The sequence below is a fragment of the Carcharodon carcharias genome, chromosome 33, assembly GCF_017639515.1.
Source record: "Carcharodon carcharias isolate sCarCar2 chromosome 33, sCarCar2.pri, whole genome shotgun sequence".
NCBI classification, from domain to species: Eukaryota; Metazoa; Chordata; class Chondrichthyes; order Lamniformes; family Lamnidae; genus Carcharodon; species Carcharodon carcharias.
In genome coordinates, this window is record NC_054499.1 from 7,099,910 (window position 1) to 7,117,474 (window position 17,565).

Below are 17,565 nucleotides of genomic sequence, written 5' to 3' on the forward strand. Positions count from 1 at the left end.
CAATCTCTGTTCTTATCTGCTGGCACACTCTTAAGTTTGTATACTCTGTCCATTCCTGCCACACTATGGATAACATTACCTAAATTGCTACCTTTTTCTATTACCTTCTTGTTTTCCTTTAATTTACCATATCTCGCCTCACATGACCTCTTCCCGCCATTATTTAGTTTAAAGCCGTCTCTACAGCCCAAAGAATGACATTAGCATATGACTCGCCAGAACACTAGTCCCAGCACGATTCAGCTGAAGACAATCCCAGTGGACAGGATGGCACTATTAAAGCCTGAGATGTTTATGTGGGCAGTTCCCGGTATAAATGTGGACATGGGAATTGATAATAGCCATATAAAAATAAGGACAGCATGTATATCTTTAAAATGGGAAATGAATTACACCTGTATGCTATGGTGTACTTATCCCCTGCCCTCTAACCCCAATTCACCTGAAGCGTACACATGGTCTGCACTCTCGTTTGCATCACCACTGGAGATCAATTAGCATTATATTAAAAGCCATGTGTAAGCATGCGTTTCCTGTTTACAACTTCACTTCCTGTTGTCAATTTTTCAGTCACATTTTTATGTTAACATTTAACATTGTGAATGCCCATGTAATCCTGTACAATGGAAACTCTCCTTGTGGTCCCAGTGATACTAGGAGCAGACTATGTACTTTATTGGACCTAACATAACTTTATCCTCTGGCACAGCTAGAGAAATGTCACAGGATGTCTGACAACCAAGAGAACAGTTTTGGAACGCATCATTGCCCATGCAAGATTTTGTTCCTGAGTTTTTGAGAGAAAGGAAAGCCAATAATTGTGTGCTGGATTTTCTGACCTTAATAACCTGTCCTGTTCTCAAAGAGTTACTAACAGTGGTCAATTTCTAGATCACTTACATTGGTATGGCAGTGGTATTTTAACTGGCCCATTATTTTATGCTAGCCAAACAATGGTTCAAACACATATCTCCTCAGTAAAGAAGGCAGATTTTAGTACCGGTCTCATATTTATGATGGAATTGTCGCACGATTCTCCTCCATCTGTTGGGTCTGCATTATAAACATATACAAGGATATTAAATCAGGAAAGAATAAAATATATATATATATATATATATATGACAAATTTCTCATCCTGTGTGTCCCAAAGTGCATCACAAACGGAAGTACTTTCAAAGTGCTGCAACGTAGGAAACACGAGTCAACGTGTACATGTTATGATCCCACAAACAGCATGTGATAATTGACCAATTAATCTGTTAATTTTGATTCAGGGAGGAACATTTGTCAGGACATTAGGGAAAACAGACAGCTCTTAGAATAGTGCCAAGGGATCCTTTGTGCTACTTGAACTGTTGGCTGGGACCTTATCGTAAAGTACCCCAAACAGGATAATAACATGTAAGTAAAAATCATTGATCTGCAACAGTGAAATTTAAGATTGATGATGATTCATCTCTCTTGTTAAAATAGTTGATGAGGGAATGTCACCAAATGTGCTGCTGTATTTCACTTCCAGCATTGCGCAGGAGAACATCAGCCGCAAGGTCTCTGTCAAAGCATCTATTAGGTTAGCAACTGAATAGTTCATTGCTTTTTCAGCTTCTTGAATACTATTTGTATTTTGCTGTCACCATCACATTCTGGAATGCTAATGGAACCATCCTGGTCCCTGAAACCTATGGAAACAGGGTCAGTTGTCTTTTGTTTCATTCAAAATAGAAGAAACTAGAAGCGATTCTGGAATTAAATTATATGCCTAAGGGGGCCACATACACCACTGGGCATCGGTTTCACAGTCGGCTCTGGAGTGAGGTGCAGCTGGCAATGCAAGTTATACTACCAGTTGCGCATTGTCCTCCACCCAGTAAAGAAAGGAGCTGGCAAGTAGCAACAGAGAGAGTGGACAGACACGCTACTCTCTCCTTCTGTTTTAAATATTTCAATTAAAGGTTCTATAAATGTTGCAAAAGCAAAATACTGCAAATGCTGAAAATCTGAAATAAAAACAGAAAATCTGGAATATTCAGTAGATCAGGCAGCATCTGTGGAGTGAAACAGAGTTAAATGGCCAGATTTTCGCAGAGTTGGAGGTATTCATAGCCATTTAAAAATGATGGCGGGACCCGATTGCAGGATTCCTGCCTCCATTCCTGGTGCCCCAAATTTTCACTGGCATGGGATAATGTTGCAGGTAGAAAGCCCACATCTTGCACTCCTAACATGACCCACTTCATTGTGAATCCTGCAATTTTCATTGAGTTGGGCCAGCTGTTGGTTGATTAATCATCACGTTTGGTTTAGAGCCCAGACTAAAAGAAGAAGTAACTGTTTTTACAACTGGAGAGAAGTATTGACATTGTTTAATTGACAGCTAGGTGAGGTTGTAATAAGTTTTTTTCTGTGTCCTCATTTGTCAATGTCTCAGTATATTTTCGCACAAAGTTAAGAGACGTGAAGTGCTTCCAGCCCCTGTTATTAATACTTGAATGGTTTTTTATTGACACTTTTCTAGAGTTATAGGAACACCAGTTTTTAAAAGTTCAAAACAAATTATGAATGGCTGTTTTTAAGCAGCTTCATGCATGCCATTGTTCTAGAGAGTTCCTTGATTCTGTACATTCTGTATACTGGGTGAATAGGCATGAAAAGATCATGAGTAGTCATGGAGAATATGAGGAGCCATTGAGGGTGTGTGGGAGGCATGAATTAGCATTGAGTTGGCATATGGCCTTGAAGCAGCCATCGGGTGGTTGACATATGAGTTGGCATAGAGGGTGCATGTGAAGTGTGTGGCGGGGAGGGGGGCTGATGGGGTGTGAGGGGTGAGGGAAAGAGGGCCTAAAGCATAATCAAATAGCTAGGACAAAGTCCCAGATTGCCCAGGCAGGCCTTTAGTCGGCCACCCCTGTGGCTGCCTCCTATCTGCTTCCTGGAGCGGCGGGCCTGACTTCATCCAGCAGCACCCCCCTCCCTCCCACATCGAATACCCCACCATTGGAGACTTGTTGTCCAAATTATACCCAGTGGGTCTGCTGAGTTGAGAAATTGCCCGACCCGAGCTACCCACCTCAGTAGCGAAAATCCAGCCCAAAATTTCAGATTGATGATTCTTCATCAGAAATGAAGAAAGGTAGAAATGTCATAGGTTCTGAGAAAGTGCAAGAATGAAGGGGAGGAGGAACAAAAGGGAAGGCCTCTGATAGGTTGGAGGGCAGGAGAACTGAAGTGACAAAAGGTTTCATGGAACAAAAGCTAAAGGGAATGGTAATGGGTGTAATAAGGAAACAGCACATCTTTCCAGGTGAGCTGTGAATGGCTGACTAGCAGCCGTCCAAATGCAAGTGAAGGAATTAAGAAAGAAATGAGAAATCTGATCCAGATCATACCTCTGCCTTCATTTTGTTTCTTTTCCTCTCGCTAATTCGATTTTATCTCACTTGTATTCTGACAGATTGAGAAATTGGCACCCTGGTTGTTAAATCTAGAATTGAGGATTAAAATAGATCTAAATTGGCTTTCTAATTTAATTTTTTCAATTTAATTGCTTTAGCAACAGATCGAAAGGAGTACCCTGCTGACTTCAATCCTGCCCAGATGACACCTGAGAGAGCAATATCCCAATCCGACTTCAATTTCAAAGGAATTTAACACACTGCCTGTACCCAAACCTGCTTCACCTTAAGTGGGAAAGTTCTTCCCACAGAGTCTAAATCAAGATGTGTAAGTTAGAAATCATTTATTCAATGGAAAGTCATTTACAGCAAGTAAAATAAAGGGAGGGAAGGAAAGGTGGGATTAGGAGGGAGTGATAAAAGTGGCAGGTAGGAAAAGTAAAAAAAATGTTTATTTTAGCTTTTTATTTTTTTAAAAACATCCAACAATCATTAAAATCTGAAGAAATGTGAGTCCATACCTATTCACGTTAGTTTTCAGTGTCAGCAAGTGTGTTTGGCAATAATTAAGACTTAGCATGCCATTAAAAAATTACTACAGTTGAAGGGACAAGACCTAACTTTTTTGGTATTTTCAGTGGGGATCTATCAAATAAATATCCCAAATTCACCTGTGTTTGAATGCTCAGTCAGTCTGTAAGATACTGTTATAGCAAAGCTTGTGCAGGAGCTGGGCAACCCAAATAACAACATCCTAATTTCTACATTGAACTGTATATATGCAGATATTGGATTTGCTGTCCAAATTACTCTTTAATACTGGTCTGTGCTGATGATAGCTCCGTTATTCTGATGAAAATCCAGAATATTTAATCCTTCACGAAAGTTTGGCCTCAGTGCTCGAGCGATTGGCTTATAATCTGCTTCTATGTTGTTGATCCATTAACTTTAATGATTATATCCAAGCTGCTGTTTATTGTCAGTGAGTTTTTTTTTTCAAACCCGTTCCCTCAACATGGCTAATGTTTCAATATCAACCAGTTCAAATTTGATAAAAGCAAAATACTGCGGATACTGGAAATCTGAAACAAAAACAAAAATCGCTGGAAAAACTCAGCAGGTCTGACAGCATCTGTGGAGAGGAAGACAGAGTTAACGTTTCGAGTCCGTATGACTCTTCATCAGATTCAAATTTAACACGTTCTTGGTCATTCTATTGCAAGTATTTGGTCGTGTAAAATCCCGATAAAGTTAAAAGATATGATAAATACCAGCATTACATTTAAAGTCTGTGGTCTCTGTGTTAGCGACAATGATTGCCTCAGGATTGTGCCATTCAAAATCATCATCTTCCCACTTCTCCGATATAATTTTGTTTTTTTCATCCTCCCTGTTAAAAGACACAAGTATCAGAGAATTGCACTTTGAAGAAAAGGGAAGTTAAACTACTTTGCAGAGGATTTGTTGACCAGATGGGTTGTCACCCTGTTCTTCTGCTCCTCACATCAGCTTAGCAATTTGGTTCAAGGGTCCACAACAATGGCTGGTGTGGGAAATGGAATATGCAGCATACTTCATTCCCACTGGGAAGTATCCTAGCAGCAATGACATGGGAAACATCATGGCCTCTGTGTTCCCTGCAAAGTCATACACCATCCAGGTTCAACATAGATCACCATCCCTTCACTGTCAATGGACCAATATCCTATCAAACCCCATTCAACATCAAGGAAAGGTCCAGTGGTGGAGAGCTTTGGGAACACTTGGTCACCGATTTTCCCCAAGCATGTCAAGGCTCAAATTACTCATATATTGGATCCCAAAATATTATTTTCTGAAAGAAATGATCTCATTGGCATTTGAATGAATAAATAGTAACTGTTTCCACCATTTCCCTTGGGAGCCTGTTCCAGAGATTGCAAACTGGCTCACTGAAATTTCTGCTGATTAATCTTCAAATTTCCCTCATTTCAAACACAGGCCATACCCCCTGATTCTACTGTTCTGACTAAGATGAAACAGCTTTTCATGGTCTAAATTATCTAGAATCTTTAGAATCTGAAAAATAGCAATTAGATTGCCTCTCAATCGTTTCTTTGTCCAGTCTACTTAATTGCTCCTCATAATCCAATTGATCCATCATTCTGGAATATCTCTTCTGTATCCTTTTAATAACTGCAATATCTGTTCTGTACTGTGGCGACCAGAATGGTACATAGTGTCCTAAAGGAGTGGTGACAATGTTGTAATGGGTAGGCACACCCAGCACTCGGGCGTGTGTAACCTGAGCTTCTCCTGGTCTGGCTGGCTCAGATTTCAGCAGGACCATAGGCAGTTTCCAGGGACTCAGGGTGGATTCTTTTGCACTTAATCCCCACCGTAACGGTGGCACAGTTTTAAATCAGGAACCTGTTTCGCTAACTGGTGGACTTTGGCAAGGCTGTTTCCCTGAGCCATGGCATTAGCAACTGGCTTCTGGGTTCCCTGACCGATCAAGGAGGGCTGGCAGGATGACACATCCACTCTGTCGACGGATTTCTAGTTAAAAGGTTACAAGGCTCACCAGCACTTGGATATTTTTGAGGCTGCGGAACCACAGGAATAGAGAGGAAACCTGGGAAGGCCGCTCCCAGGTTTCTCACTCTTAGCTGGAAGCCCTGCTGTGGGATCTGAGGGGCTGCAGAGAGAAGTGAGCTCTGCCAAGGACGAGAGGAAGAGGCCAGTCTCTACAAACAAGCAGGCATGGGTGGAAGTGGCTGTGGAAGTCAACCACGGAAGTGTTTTATTTATTCATTCAGGGATGTGAGCTTCGCTAGCTAGACCAGCATTTATTACCCATCCCCAGTTGCCTTTGAGAAGGTGGTGAGCTGCCTTATTGAACCACTGAAGTCCATGTGGTGTAGGTACACCCACAGTGCCGTCAGGAAGGGATTTCCAGGATTTTGACCAAGCGACAGTGAAGGAACGGCCATATATTTCCAAGTCAGGATGGTGAGTGACTTGGAGGAGAACTTCCAGGTGGTGGTATTCCCATCTCCCTACTGCCCTTGTCTTTCTAGGTGGGGTTTGGAAGGTGCTGTCGAAGGAGCCTTGGTGAATTCGTGCAATGCATCTTGTGGATGGTACACACTGCTGCTACTGTGTGTCAGTGGTGGAGGGAGTGAATGTTTGTGGATGCAGTGCCAATCAAGCGACTGCTTAGTCCTGGATGTTGCCAAGTGCTGTGGGAGCTGCAATCACCTTGGCAAGTGGGGAGTATTCCATCACACTCCTGACTTGTGCCTTTTGGATGATGGACAGGCTTTGGGGAGTCAGGAGATGGGTTACTCGTCACACGATTCCTAGTGTCTGACCTGCTCTTGTAGCCACAATATTTATATGGCTAGTCCACTTCATTTTCTAGTCAATGGTAGCCCGCAGGATGTTGATAATGGGGCTATTCAGTGATGGTGATGCCATTAAACATCAAGAACCGATGGTTGGGTTCTCTCTTGTTGGGGATGGTCAATGTCACACACTTGTGTGGCACAAATCTTACTTGCCACTTATCAGCCCAGGCCTGGATATTGTCTAGGATATTCCAGCATTTGGTCATGGACTGCTTCAGTATCTGAGGAGTCGCAATTGTGGTTAAAAACCTTCAATCATCAGTGAACATCCCCACTTCTGACCTTATTCATTGATGGAGTAGCTGAAGATGGTTGGGCCGAGGACACTACCCTGAGGAACTCCTGCAGTGATGTCCTGGGCTGAGATGATTGACCTCTAACAACCACAGCCATCTTCCTTTGTGTTTGGTATGATTCCAACCAGCAGATAGTATTCCCCCTGATTCCCGTTGATTCCAGTTTTGCTAGGGATCCTTGATGCCACACTCGTTCAAATGCTACCTTGATGTCAAGGGCAGTCACTCTCACCTCACCTCACCTCGGGAGTTCAGCTCTTTTGTCCATGTTTGAACCAAGGCTGTAATGTGGTCAGGAGCTGAGTGGCCCTGGTGGAACCCAAACTGAGCTTCAGTGAGCAGCTTATTGATAAGCAAGTGCCACTTGACAGCACTGTTGATGACCCCTTCCATTCCTTACTGATGATCGAGAGTAGACTGATGGGGCAGTAATTGGCTGGGTTGGATTTACCCTGCTTTTTGTGTACAGGACAATCCTGGGCAATTTTCCGCATAGCCGGGTAGATGCCGGTGTTGTAGCTGTTGGAATACCTTGGCTAGGGGCGCGGCAAGTTCTGGAGTGCAAGTCTTCAGGACTATTACTAGAATATTGTCAAGGCCCATAGCCTTTGCAATATCCAATGCCTTCAGCTGTTTCTTGATATCATGTGGAGTGAATCAATTGGCTGAAGACTGGCATCTGTGATACAGAGGACCCACGGAGGAGGCCGAGATGGATCATCCACTTGGCACTTCTGGCTGAAGATTGTAGAAAGTGCTTCAGCCTTATCTCTTGCACTGATGTGCTGGGCTCCTCCATCATTGAAGATGGGGATGCTTATGGAGCCTCCTCCTCCAGTGAGTTGTTTAATTGTCCACCAACATTCACGACTGGATGTGGCAGGATTGCAGAGCTTAGATCTGATCTATTGGTTGTGGGATCACTTATCTCTGTCCATCACTTGCTGCTTATACTGTTAGACACGCAAGTAATCCTGTGTTATAGCTTCACCATGTTAACACCTCAATTTTAAATATGCCTGGTGCTGCTCCTGCACTCTTCATTGAACCAGGGCTGATCCCCTGGCTTGATGGTAATGGTAGAGTGGTGGAAATGTAGGACCAGGTTACAGATTGTGGTTGTACACAATTCTGCTGCTGCCGATGGCCCACAGTGCTTCATGGATGCCCAGTCTTAAGTTGCTAGATATGTTCAAAATCTATCCCATTTAGCATGGTGGTAGTGCCACACAACACGATGGAGGGTATCCTCAATGTGAAAGCGCGATTTCGTCTCCACAATGACTGTGCGGTGGTCACTTCTACCGATACTGTCATGGACAGATGCATCCGTGGCAGGCAGGTGGGTGAGGATGAGGTCAAGTATGTTTTTCCCTCTTGTTGGTTCCCTTACCGCCTGCCGCAGACCTAGTCTTGCAGCTATTTCCTTTAGGACTCAGCCAGCTCGATCAGTAGTGGTGCTACTGAGCCACTCTTGGTGATGGACATTGAAGTCCCCCACCCAGAGTACATTCTGTACCCTTGCCACCCTCAGTGCTTCCTCCACATGGTGTTCAACATGGAGGAGCATGGATTCATCAGCTGAGGGAGGGCTGTACGTGGTAATTAGCAGGGGGTTTCCTTGTCCATGTTTGACCTGATGCCATAAGATTTCATGGGGTCTGCAGTCGATGTTGTGGACTCAAAGGGCAACTCCCTCCCAACTGTATACCACTGTGCCGCCACCTCAGCTGGGCTGTCCTGCTGGTGGGACAGGACATACCCAGGGATGGTGATGGTGGTGTCTGGGACATTATCTGTAAGGTATGATTCCATGAGGATGAGTATGTCAGGCTGCTACTTGACTAGTCTGTGAGACAGCTTTCCCAACTTTGGCACTATACCCGCAGATGTTAGTAAGGAGGACTTTGCAGGGTCGGCAGGGCTGAGATCGCCTTTGTCATTTCTGGTGCCGAGGTCGATGCCGGGTGGTCCGTCCGGTTTCATTTCTTTTAGTGACTTTGTAGCGGTTTGATACAACTAAGTGGCTTGCTAGGCCATTTCAGAGACCAGTTAAGAGTCAACCACATTGCTGTGGCTCTGGAGTCGCGTGTAGGCCTGACCAGGCAAGGACGACAGATCTCCTTCCCTAAAGGGCATTCGTGAACCTGATGAGTTTTTAACAACAATTGACAATGATTTCATGGTCATCATCAGACTTTGAATTCCAGATTTTTATTGAATTCAAATTCCACCATCTACATTGGGTATCTGGATTACTAGTCCAGCGACAATACCAGCAATGATACCACTATGCCATTGCCTTTCACCCTGGCCTTGGAACCCACCTTGGGGAAAGCCAGGAGGGAGGGATAATGATCAGATCCAACCACAACGTCAATTTCAGGGGATTTAATTTCCTGCGTGCATGCAAACCCTCTTGCACTTGGCTGAAAGCATTTCTCTCTTGATGTCTTTATTAATTCTCTTCATTCAATTTAAGTTTGTTTTTCAAGATCTATTCAATGTAAATTTACAAGAAATGCAAAGACACAGAGCTAACAGTTTAGTGATTTAGATGGTTATATTTTACCGTACCTTTTTCTGAGGTCTTCTTTTGTGGCCTTACGAAACCATACCATGTATACTATTAGGGTCAAAAGGCCCAGAAGAAGCAGAGTCAATGTCACTGATAGACCAGCGATCAGCCCATTCTTATGAAAGGCGATGTCACATAAATCACCGTAGTACCAGTAGTCATCACTCACGTCACAGCTGGAAGAAGTTGAAGAGAAAAATTCATCAGTAAGAACAGCTCGCCCATGCCCTTCTTCGTGGTACATCAGGGTACTGAGGAGATTCATACCATATAACACACAAAGGGGGCAATTTTATAGCCCTCCAGCCAGAGTATTTTCAGATGGAGGTGGGGGTACATAAAATAGGATGGATAGCTGGCTGATGCCTTACCTGTGGACCCCTGAGACTGTCCCTATAATACCATGGATTGGTAAGGCACCTGTCAACCTGACCACCTTTAGACCCATTGTGGCCTTAAGTGGCCAATTAATGGCCAGTTAAGGGACAGTTTCCACCCACATTGCAATAATACATGCAACAAGGGAAGGAGCAATGAAGGAGGCCAGCCTGCTACTTCATCAGAGCTGAAAAGGTGGGAAGCATAGGTGGTACCTGCTTTGGGGTTTGCCACATAGCCATTGGGGCATTCCCACCCAAGATGTTAACCCCCGCCCCTCCTCCCACCGCCATTTATGACTTAAGCCCAGCTTCCAGAACCTGATTCCCAACTCCCCTCCCAGCCCACCCCTACCTAGGGTCCTTCATCCATTCCTGAAAAAGAAACCTGGACTTATCTCTGAGTCCAGCCACCATGGATCCTCTCCTCAGGTCTATTTGCAGTCCCATTAGCAGCCACTACAGAGTTCTATTGCTGCTTGGACCATTCAGCTGTTGGCCAGTCAGATTGGCCAGCAGCTCTCGAGGTTAGGGCTTCCTTTCCCTGAGGGGCGGAAGTCCCACAATTACTTCATTAATGGCGCCCCCAGTGTATTCTCACTGCGGGCACCCTTTTTTTTAAAGTGGATTAGCTCGCAGCAGACTGTTCTGCCAGGGGTGCAAGCAATAAACCCTGCCATTAAACTCAGTCCACAATATATTATTGCGTGTTTAACCTGGAATATCTCTTTAAGGTTCCATGGTCAAACAGCTGTTTTTCCCTCAATCAGTTAGACGCTAAATATCCAGGTAAAGGTTTGCTAAAGGCTAATTGTTCTAACCTTGGCTACCTCCTATTTCTCATCTATATGTTGCCCTTCCAAATTCACATTGTCAGTTGCCACTTGTAAGTTGATGACACCCAGCTCCACCTCACCACCAGCTCCCTTGAACAGTGTCACATTTGGTCTCAAGAGGAGCTTTGGACCACATATTCACGCCATAAACAAGGCCACCTATTTGCACATTCATAACATTGCCCGACTCCTCTTCTGTCTCCAGCTTATCTGCTGGAGCCCTCATCCCTTAATTACTCCAGTCTTGACCAATCTAATGCACTCCTGGCCTGTCTCCCATCCTCTACTCTCCATAAACCTGAGGTCATCCAGAACTCTGCTGCCCACATTCTAATTTGCACCACTTACTGTCCACCCATCGCCCCTGTGCTTGCTGATCTTGATTAGCTCCCAGTTACCTCTTTATATGTCAAGCCTTTGTCCTTTTGTCTATGACACCTTTGGCAATCTCTTCTATCACTGGCCCTCTATCCAGCCCTATCTGTCCCAATCCTCTGAACGAGCTTATATTTCACCACATTTCTATATTTCTTTAGTTCTGATGAAGAGTCATTCGGACTCGAAACGTTAACTGTGTTCCTCTCGGCAGATGCTGTCAGACCTGATGAGTTTTTCCAGCTATATTTGTTTTTGTTTTTGATTTCCAGCATCCGCAGTATTTTGCTTTTATCTCTTTATATGGCTCGGTATCATATTTTGTTTTAATAATCCCCCTGTGAAGTACCTTGGGACATACTATTACATTAAAGTCACGAAATAAATATAAGTTGTTGTTGTTGTTGTATTGGTTCAGTTAGAAGCTAATTGTTCAATTAGAGGCTAACTGTTCAGTTAATAGTCAGTTGGAGGCCAGTATGATGATACAGAAAAAAATGCTTAGGGCCGGGGTGGGTAGCCTGAGTCTGGAAATTTCCAAATTTGCCGGATCTGCCTCAGAAAAAAGTAGACTGAATTGCAAGATTTTCATTCTGGTGGCGCCAGGTGCAGGATGGATTTGGGCCCATCAACCTCGGATGGAGATGGTAGGATGATATGGGGGGTCATTGATGCAGGTTGACTAGAAGGTCTGCCTCAGTTCTCTAGGTCTTCATCCCACTTGTTTAAGAAGATTTTACGCCCTCAAGCCTTCACCTCTCACATCTTCTCCCCCCCACCCATCATGCCCCCCGATTCCTCTCATGCCAACTCAATGCCAACCCATGCCCCCAACCCATCACCCCATGGCCCCTCTTACCCTATGCCAAATTAATGCCAACTCACTCAGTATCCAGCATGGACAAACTTCAGGATCCATGTGAAGATAAAAAATAAGCTTCTAAAAATATAATACAGCTCTCATTATATTGACTCGATAGTGGAAAAGTTCCATTCATGAAAGCATCAAAGTTTTGAACTTCAGTCAAGTGGTTAATCATTTATAAAAACAAACAAACTTCTTTCTGTTCATATCTTTCATCCTTTAATAATCTGTTTGACCTGTCAATCAAACTGTGAACTCAGAACTCCCTGATGAGATAATTGTAGATTTTGAAACTCAGCCAAGCGTTCATAATGAATAGCCCTTAGGGAAATGTCAGCAAATAATTGTAAAACTGCACAGACAAATGCTTTTCCAGCCGGCCTGTCAATTAAAACAGAGGGGTTTTCTTAACTATCACTGATAGCTACTGTCAGTATTTCACAGTTTAAAGGGTGGAGCAGTTAAAACACTTCAGATCATGACAGTTGATCAGATCTTATCCATCCTTCAAGAGCATTTACATCTACTCCATCAATTTATGACTCCCATGCTGTAGGTTAAAGCCCTTTCAGCAGCCAAAATGGGATCTGTTTGAACTCGGCAATAAGTTCAGATGGGCTCCTGAGTTTGGGTTTCCTGCCTGCTTGAATCACCCTCCCGGCTGCTTTCCACTACCAGCAAAACTGTGTTCTGTTGGAATTCCGCATCTGGGCCCCACCCACCATTTTTAATTGTCAGTGGATTCTAGAATACCTTTCACTCACTGAGGGCATCCAAAAGTGATTTACAGACAAAAAACAAACCTTTTCAAGGGCAGTTGTTGTTGTGATTTAGAAAACACAGAAGCCAATTTGTGTACCGGAATATCCCACAAAGAGCAATTTGATGATGAGCAGAAAATCTGTTTTATGGTGCTGGTTGTGGAATAAATATTAACCCAGGACACCGGGAGAACATTCACCTCTTCCTGTTGGATATAGTGCAATAGAGACTTTTAAATCCACCTGAGAGGGCAGTTGGGGCCTCGGTTTAACATTGCATTCGATAGATGGAACTTCGAGCAATGCAGCAATCTTTCAGTACTGCACTGAAGTGCACTACAATGTGGCTATAAAGGTATATAAGGCATGGTGAATGAGATTTAATTAGTTGTTCAGTCTTACTAGCATCTGGGTCCATCATTTTCCATTCCACACTTTCCATTCTCACATTTCACAGAATCATTTCTTGCTTCATGACAGATTGAAGCACAGATGGCCTTGTTTTTGATAAAAATCAGTTGATAATATTGCTTTAAATTCTCAGGAACCCGTGAACCACAGGGATCTGTTGATGGTAAAAAAGTATAAGTTATTATCGATCTCTAATACAGTAAAAATCTTACACCTGCACTCACTCCCTGTCAGCTGTTTCTGATATCAATTCCTACATCTACATCTATATGAAGCGTGGCAAAAGAATGGTAACAGGAAGTACAGTTTTGTAGATAGCAAGTGTGTGCGGACAAAAGGAGCAGAATTTTCAGCGTCTGATGGAGGCAAACACGGAGGTGGGCAGACAGCAAGCCAGTTTTCTGGCAGCATCCCATCCTGGGCCATTTTCCTAGAGGTGGAGTGGGGGACTGCAATGTAGCCATATAATGGGAATTAGAAACCAGTTGAAGGATATTGTCAGAAGCCAAGTGGAATTTTCCATTTGGTCTCCAGGACCCCCAAGGCATCAGGGCCTAGGCCAATGGCCTGGAGGTGCCCCGCCCCCCCCACCGCCCCCCCCCCCACCCCCCACCCGGCCCAGGTAGCAGACAGAGGGGGCCTGTGCTCCAGGTGGGTACTGAGCCTCCCCTGGGTTTCCCCTCCACAATGGGGGCCTGGAGGCTTTGTCTGTTTTTCAATTAAAAGTGAAAAAAATTGAAGAGAGGGTGCCTCCATCTTGGGATATCCTCTCTCTCACTCTCTCTGTCTTAACTGAAAAGCAGGCTTCTGCTTCCTCTAAGCTGGAGAGCCACGTTTTGGAAAATCACTGCCAGGTGACTGTACTCCACATCGTGCAGGGTTGTGACCTCCAACTGACCCTGACCTCAGGGTCCTGAAGCACGTGGGGAAAATTCCACCCAAGATTTTAAATATTTAATGGACGCCTCACATCCTGTGTATACCTGTCACCTTTAGAACCATGGGAATCTACATCGCAGAAGCAGGCTATTTGGCCTCGTAAAGAGGTATTCAATTCGTCCCATTGCCCAGCTCTTTTCTCATAACTGCAAAATTTTCCTTTTCATATTTATAAAGTTTTATTGAATCTGCTTCACGCATTGCATTTCAGATCATAACAAGTCAAAGCGCAAAAAATAAATTCTCTTCTCTCTCCTCAGGTTCTTTTGTCATTACTCTTAAATCTGCATTTACTCCTTATTGATTCTTCCCTAGTGGAAGCAGTACCTCTAAATTCTCAAAAATATTTTGAAAATATGTGCCCATATGGATTTATATTCTGAGCATGTTATCCTATAACAGGAATAGAACATTAATACTGAAACGATAATGTACAAAGAATGCACCTCTTACCAGGTATCCCTGATTCTTGAACCTTTACATAGGAACTGTCAAATTGGAATCCAGTGCAGCTACCTGCAGTTTAAAATACAAGATCACGTGTATCACTTCTTATCACAAAATATTAAAGGATGATCCACACTCTAACTGTGTTGGACTGAGAGTTTTCTTTTCTGATTTTGGTGCTTCTCAAGGTAAAGGATATTAGTGCTGGGGAATGGAACACAGGAGAGCTCCCTCTACACTGACATTCCCAGAGCAGACATGGGTTGGAGAAGTGTACAGTTCCCTTTTATATTGTCCCATTAAACATTACCAGTTCAGGTACTGCACAGGATACCAAATAAAGCTCTTTTCTGCACCAGCACTTCCCAAACTGTGGGTCACAACCCCTTTTGGGGTTGCAGAAACAGAGAGCGGGGTTACGAGAAATAAAGTCACATTAATCTCTCTCCCCTTTGCATTGATCCAGCAGTGGGAAGTGACCAATCACAAGGTGAACTCCTAGCACTGGGCACTTTCATTGGCTGCGGTGGCTCTAATCAGCTGTGCTGTGATGAAAGTATGCGCCTTCAAAAATATGTCAAACGGTTTCCTTGAGCACCCTCTCAGAGTGGCAGTGATCGAGGCAGATGCTGATTTAATGACCAACAGCAGCCTGGTCACTGAGGGCACAGGATTTTCATCACAGATTTTCATAGTTATACTACTTTTACTATAATTCCCGAACTTTAATAATGTATATTTAATGTTACTATGCCGCTATATTGCTGTTTTGGTTCTGTTGGTGCTTGAAGTTAATTTTCAAGCGTTAAAATGGGGTCATATTGGAAAGTATTTTGGGAAACACTGTTACACATTCTGCTATTAAACACTATTAAGGCAGGTATTACAGATATAGGATTTGTACAGAGTAATGCTTATTCTACGCTGTTCCATCAAACACTACCAGGGGCAGACACAATAATGGATTAGATACAGAGGAAAGCTCCCTATACACTGTTCCCATCAAACCCCCAGCATGGGGTTAGATACAGAGTAAATCTCCCTCTACACTGTCCCCATCAAACACTCCCAGGACAGGTACAGCATGGATTAGATACAGATTATAGCTCCCTGTATACTGTCTCATCAAATATTCCTGGGGGAACTCTGATGACCAATGGCAGCCATTTTTTCTCGTGAGACTATGATTTGCCCCTTGGTGGTTAGCTCCGTGTTAAAGAATACCTAGTGTGGCTCAGGAGTCCCACGCTGGCATTGCAGCCCCCACTACATTTGCTGCAGATGAAGTCAGTGATGCAGGGCTCGTTGGCCTCTGCTTTCTCTGGGCAGATTCAGCACAGGTTAGATACAGTAAAGCTCCCTCTACACTGTCCCATGAAACACTCCCATAGCATGTACAGCACAGTTTAGATAGAAAGGATCCTTATACACTGAGTTGAAAGACCGTCACTTCAGATACTTGAGCTTCAGGTTTGACTCCTACCTCCTGTTGAATTGTCGCAAGTTGTATTTTTCAGTTTGTTTTCAATTTTTTTCGCCGTCTCATTGAGGTAGCCTGGAGAAAGTTCTGCTGAATTGGTTATGTTGATGACGACATCATGATCAACAATGATGCTGCCATTTCTATGGAGCAAAAAGGAAGACACTTTAAACCCACTGAAATTTCAGCTGCCTGGCTTACAAACAATGAAGGACATGGCTGGGTAACTCTTGAAAAGCATTGCATTTGTTCTCTAAGGAGTGGAATGTTGGCAAGGGTGAAGGTCTGGTTCTCCTTCAATGGTATAATGAGACCCTCGATGTCAAGGGAGCTGCAGTCTGAGGTTAATATCTCCCTCATCAGCTCTCCCTTCGTGCTGTACGTGAGTGTCATCCTGATTTGGAGCTGAGTTCCAGGACCTGAATTCTGGTAAGGACAGGAGAGTTCCAGATCTCAGTCAAAATGGTGCCAGAGCCTGATTCTAGAAGTCCCACCCATGAACCCGGCACCTACCATTTTTGTTGGGGGTAGGAATGGGGCTGGGATGTATTTTGAACATCAGCGGTTCATGGGGGTAGCTGCACATGTAAAAGTGCAGCTACCTTCAAACAGAAGCAATTTTCATTGGATTTCCAAAATGGACCCATGAACTTTGAACATTTGAGGAAAAGGTCTGAACCTTGAGTAGTTCTTTGGAGCGAGCAGGTACACTTTGGGATTGTTAAGAGTTGATATGAATGTGTGTCAAAAGTGCATAAACTCCGTGGAACTCTGAAGCTGCCAAGTCATCTAAATCCCCAATCCCTGTAAATCTTTGAAAGAAACCATTTAGGCGGCCGTTGAAAAACATGGGTTTGTTAACAGGATCAGTGTTGTTTGATTACTCTCACAACTTATCATTATTACAGTTTTATCGACAGCTCCAAGTGGTTATGAAGAGATTAGCTGTCTTTGGTGTTGGTGCTATGAATACAAATGGTTGTTTTTATCAGGATTATGTACTTGAAGGAAATGTTTGTTTATATATTAGGTTAAGTACTTGACGGAATTGAAATGTTTTCAGTGAGAGTATTTTTTAAATCTCGTGAAGTTCTACAACTTCATTTGAATTTTATTTTATTTCACCTCACCATGGCTCCTGAGCTCTTCCCATGGCGGAGATTGGGTGAGTTGGCATGGAGGGTGTAAGGGCAAAGGGTGGTGGGTGTGGGGTCATGGGTTGACACCTAGTTGGCATATGGGCTATGAAGGACCATGGGGTGGGTAGAAGGTCATAGATTGGTATGGAAGGTATCTATACGGGGGCAGGCAATGGCAATAATGGTATTGTCGCTGGACTAATAATCCAGAAACCCAGGGTAATGTTCTGGGGACTGGGGTTCGAATCCCACCATGGCAGATGGTGGAATTTGA

At 43.7% G+C, this 17,565-nt stretch overlaps 1 protein-coding gene and 1 long non-coding RNA gene across 2 annotated transcripts in view; both read right to left on the bottom strand.

Moving 5' to 3' along the window:
- Nucleotides 1-4,723, bottom strand: part of LOC121272338 — a 522,524-nt gene extending 517,801 nt beyond the window's left edge. The window contains exons 1-2 of the long non-coding RNA XR_005941871.1: nucleotides 4,679-4,723; nucleotides 1,001-1,053 (exon numbers count right to left, since the gene is read on the bottom strand). This is a non-coding gene — a long non-coding RNA (uncharacterized LOC121272338). The remainder of the gene's footprint in view (nucleotides 1-1,000; nucleotides 1,054-4,678) is intronic.
- Nucleotides 4,724-5,765: 1,042 nt separating this feature from the next.
- LOC121272217 overlaps nucleotides 5,766-17,565 on the bottom strand; it is a 103,002-nt gene continuing 91,202 nt past the window's right edge. Inside the window, exons 21-25 of the mRNA XM_041178743.1 lie at nucleotides 16,156-16,295; nucleotides 14,679-14,741; nucleotides 13,278-13,440; nucleotides 9,661-9,837; nucleotides 5,766-5,922 (exon numbers count right to left, since the gene is read on the bottom strand). Of these exons, the coding sequence (XP_041034677.1) occupies nucleotides 5,766-5,922; nucleotides 9,661-9,837; nucleotides 13,278-13,440; nucleotides 14,679-14,741; nucleotides 16,156-16,295 (700 nt within the window). The remainder of the gene's footprint in view (nucleotides 5,923-9,660; nucleotides 9,838-13,277; nucleotides 13,441-14,678; nucleotides 14,742-16,155; nucleotides 16,296-17,565) is intronic.